The sequence below is a fragment of the Zalophus californianus genome, chromosome 2, assembly GCF_009762305.2.
Source record: "Zalophus californianus isolate mZalCal1 chromosome 2, mZalCal1.pri.v2, whole genome shotgun sequence".
Lineage (NCBI taxonomy): Eukaryota > Metazoa > Chordata > Mammalia > Carnivora > Otariidae > Zalophus > Zalophus californianus.
The window spans coordinates 195975227-195979756 of record NC_045596.1 but is presented as its reverse complement, the minus strand read 5'-3'; the positions used below and the strand labels follow the sequence as shown (position 1 = coordinate 195979756).

The 4530-nt window shown below is 40.9% G+C and overlaps 1 protein-coding gene across 1 annotated transcript; it reads left to right on the top strand.

The window, feature by feature from the left end:
• The first annotated feature begins 1072 nt into the window (after positions 1 to 1072).
• On the top strand, positions 1073 to 3462 carry DEFB107B (defensin beta 107B). The gene is made up of 2 exons (XM_027597445.1): positions 1073 to 1142; positions 3320 to 3462. Exons 1-2 carry the CDS (start codon positions 1073 to 1075, stop codon positions 3460 to 3462), a joined length of 213 nt encoding a protein of 70 aa, XP_027453246.1.
• The last annotated feature ends 1068 nt before the right edge of the window (positions 3463 to 4530 follow it).

Sequence of the window (4530 nt, the reverse complement as noted above, 5' to 3'; positions counted from 1 at the left end):
ATAGATATTTTTGTTTGTTTTGAGTTAACCTCTCCATGCCACATTGCAATTAGAGAGAACATACTCTGTGCTGTTTCATTTTTCCAAGTTTTGACTTTTTTCTAAAATATGCCTGTATTTGTTTCAACTTTCATATTCTTCAGGTAATTTTTTTCCCAAAGTTTTATTTGTTATCAGTAGGAGCTCACTTTGCTTTATTCGAAATGGAAATCCTTGTTTGAGTTTTAATCTTTCAAATAACCCCCTTACTTAAAAGCCTTCAATAACTTCCCTTTGATTTTAGGATAAAATTCAAATTTCTTAGTAACATATAAGTAAACGTAAATAGTTCTCCAACCCATATTTGTTGAATGAAAGCTATTCCCATAACATATGAGATATGGTCATATTTAATCATAATGCCATTATTCTTAATAATAATATCTTACAAATGTAAAAACTTTGAGCATTTAATAACGATTTCCATATTACTTGTTTCATGGGTTCCTCTAACTAAGCAGCTATCAATTAATAAGTCAAAGAGCCCATATATATTTTGAACATCTACTGCTGCAAAGCACTGTCACGAGGAACGAATGGAAAGAAAAGGTTGGAAGGAGAGTCATTCTTCCGTGGAGCTTACAGTCACATTGGACGGATAAAAATTTTTCATATACTATAATTTTTGAAAAGCAATTTTACCAGGCACCCATTAATAACTGCCAAGTCAATCTTATAAGAGACCAAGTTGAATGTAACATCTTAGAGAAGAAGAAAAGAAATGGGGGTTAGAGACCTTCTGGAAGTGGAGGTACCTAAAATGGGGCTTCAGGGAAAAATAGATGCAGAGGCAGAGACGTAGAATGGAGGAACACAAGCAGGAGAAAAGCCTTACTCTCCCCAAAACATCATTGGAGTAACACCTGATCCAGCAGCCTACACATTATTCAGTGGAGCATGAACGATAGTTTCTTCTTAATGAACATTGCAAACCGAAGTTGACTTCCAGCCCTTCCAGAGCTGTAGAACTTGTTTTAATCAACTTCCCTTGATAAAAGAGCTGCATTCTAGCAACTGTACCCTCTCTACACTGATGTCTGGAGCCATGAGAATCTTTTTCTTAATTTCTGCTGTTCTCATTCTCCTTGTTCACATTTTCTCAGGTAAGAAGAAAATCCTAATAGATGTAAGGATGGCAATCTGTCTTTTGAAAAAAAAGCTCAGGTTTTAGAAAAATCTGTGACTCATCCCTGTGTTCTAAAAAGGTCCCAAGACAAGCCAGTTACTGGAAATCTTTTCTTGAGCTTAGACACAAAACAACAGGACCACACTGAGCCAGACTAGCTCCACCCAGAAGAGCATCTGGTTAATTTCCCTCAAAGCTCTACCAAGGGGTTTAGACTTCTCTTTACATTTAGATCGCTTTCCTTCTTCTGTAATCTTCAACACAAGCTTCAGGATATGCCAAAGTGATTGCTCTAAAATGAGAGAACACTTCAGAGGCAAATTCCAAACACACTTGTTAATTTAGAGAATTATAATTTTTGTAGCCTAAATGAGACTAAACTCATGATAAGAGGTTCTTAGTCTATTTTTTTATGTCTTACTAGTTGTTCCAAATTTTCTAATCTTAGATTATTTAGAATTTCTTCCTAGTTCTCACATACTGACGGAAAATTATATCATTTAAACAACTAGCATCTTGATTAGTTTTCTTTTCAATCTCTGAGAGCTTTGAAATGGTCTCTTTTTGCTCAGTACAGCCAAGACTCTAGCCCTAAGAAACTTTTTAAAAAGATTTATTTATTTATTTTAGAGAGAGAGAGATGGGGGAGGGACAGAGGGAGAGAGAGAGAGAGAAACCCAAGCAGACTCCCCAGTGAGCGCAGAGCCCATGAGCCTGAGATCATGACCTGAGCCAAAATCAAGAGTCAGAAGCCCAACGGACTGCACCACCAAGGCGCCCCCCCTAAGAAATTTTTATATCATCCCTTCTCAACAACGCTTCATCCCTTCTGTTATGAAGCCATTTCTAATGGGGGTTCCCCAATGATCATGAAGCACTTTACTTATTCATGTTTCCTGGATTTCTACACTTATTTATTACACAGTCAGTCCTCATAGATATGAAATGTGTGCCTACCACTTAATGAGAAATTGTTTGGGCACTATAGCAAAAGTAGGTAACGTGGAAGTCAAAAATGTAATCAGAGCATGGTCTTCACCCTTAATTTGCTTGAGGTTTATGATTTCATTATTTCTGTGTCGGTAAAAAACAGGTTGCCCAGAATAGTAAATAGGTGTTTGATACATTTCAAATGTGTAAATAAGTGAATGGATGAGATGGAAAGATGCACAAAAGAGTGTAGTACAAAACAGTTCCCTTCAGTGCCATAAAAGACGCAAACTATAAAGAGAAGCCACGGAAATAGAAGCATGGTTCTAACTGGGGGATCAGGAGGGGCTTCCTGGGAGGTGGTAGTCGTATTGCCCTTTTGAAAACAGGCATAAAAACATGCCCTCAGGGTTCAAAATCTCATTTATCAAATCAGTTTCTTAGTTTCTGCCCCAGCCTCTTTTCTCGGAGGTCAGGCAGTTATATGACAACCATATGTATTCTTTCCCCCGCCCCAAAGCTGTACTTTCCAAGAATAATTTCCTTTTGAGAGTAACTGCCTGTTCTTTCTATTTATTTCTCCAGAGAACACATATCACTAAAAACTTTTCTCAATCATTCCTCTCAAAATATTTTTACTCTCCTCAGCTTAGCCTTTGTTCTGAAGGAAAATCCATTGCTTATGCCACTCTAAATTCCAGAATTAAAATCATCATTCCATTGGTATGTTTACAAAGCAGACCAGTACCTCGTTTCTTTTATCTTTGCACCTAAAATTGTGAAACTTCACAACCACACAGCAGTGCATGTGGACTATCGTTGACCTGCCTACAGTGTCAACAGCATCGTCTTTACATTTTGTTGTATATCCTAGACTATTAATTTGGAGATGTGAAAAAATCACATATTGGAAAGGACTGTTTATTGGAATTACAAAGTATATTGCCTCCCTCCCAGGAAGAAATACTCTGCTTCTAGATATCCTAGAAATGACTGTGGCAGAGGGAATTGAATACAAAGTAAGGACACTGTAACAATTGTGTGGGGAATCTGGGCTCCCGCACGGTTGTTCAGGTGGCATGTGCTTTTTCTGATCTCTAGGCGTGTACTCTGTGTCTGCAGGAGAGTCAGTAATGGGGAGTTGTGAATTTGGCCCGGGTGATGTCGTGTTGCTTTCCGGTCACCAATGACTGGGTAACTGAAGCCCTGCTTTCTTCACTTTAGCCCATGGAGGAATATACAGAGAGATACAGTGTCAGAAACTGGATGGGCGCTGTGAAGTCGAGTGCCTTTCCTTCGAAGTTAAGATTGGGGGCTGTCGAGCTGAATTGACACCACTTTGCTGCAGGAAAAAGAGGAACAAGTAAAAGCCAAGCAACAGTTACAAAATGTGAGAGGCAAAGGTCCTCTGGCTGTGAGGTCCATGCAGCAAACCTGTCTGGATTTTCTCTCCTGACCTCCAAGGTTGGCATTCTTTGAATGAAGCTGTCAGTCCAGCTCCTGACGCTGCAGAGAAACGCCCTCCCTGGGCCATGAGCTGCCCGAGGGAAGGCACTGTGTTATGTTCACCTTGGCAATCCCCACTTGCTGGCATAGGGCCCATTAATTATTTTATTGATTGATAAAGTAAGTGAGCAAATGAACAGATAAAACAAGTAGAATGGAAAGGTGGGACCGTGCTTGAGAGGAATTCTAAAGTCCTGGCTTCAGACGGAAGTGTGACCCTGGGCCTTTGCTATTCAGACGCTGGTGTCTGTAATAAGAGGAGATGCAACCATGTAGTAAACGGCCCACCTGCTGGACACAAGTTGTGGCTGCCTTAAGCCATACTGTGGGCATGGGCTTCTCCAGCTCCTTCACAGGTAGTTGTTAGAATGGCTTCCACTCCCTGTCCCATCTGGGACATCAAGTGCCACCAAGAAACTGGCCCACGTCAAAGTTTAAGCTGGGCCAAGATTGGGAGGAACTTCATTCTGGCTACTTGCAGTGAGAATGTATCAATCATGGCCTATTCGAGCGTAAGTTCCCTAGAGATGGTCTAACTCAACACCATCACTTCCAAGAAGGAGATACAGGCCCAAGAAGACCCCACCCTTGCTGGCTTAGTCACAGTCATATGCAGACTTCTGGCCTTTTGGTCTTATGTTCTTAGCACGTCCGCAGAATGGTGTGCTGGCCAAGGGCAGAAGCCTGAAGATGGAACACTTTTCAGCAGCTCCAGTGAGCAGTTGGGTCGAGGAAGAAGTGGAAACTAGCTGCAGGAAAATTGCACAATTTCCAAAATCCCTCCTGTGACCCTGCGATCCTTGGTTTTCTGGGCCAATGGTAATGGCACACAGGTTTGCCTCTGTCCTGACTTGCCAAAATTCAGAGCCCCAGCTTTCAGGTAGAGCAAGATATATTTCACAGGTCATTTTCATCCTCGATTTACAGCA

Excerpts from the sequence above, each read along its gene's own strand:
- DEFB107B (XM_027597445.1), top strand. The coding sequence starts at position 1,073 with ATGTCTGGAGCCATGAGAATCTTTTTCTTAATTTCTGCTGTTCTCATT. Across the intron at positions 1,143-3,319 it reads CCTTGTTCACATTTTCTCAG|CCCATGGAGGAATATACAGA; the intron begins GTAAGAAGAAAA and ends TCTTCACTTTAG.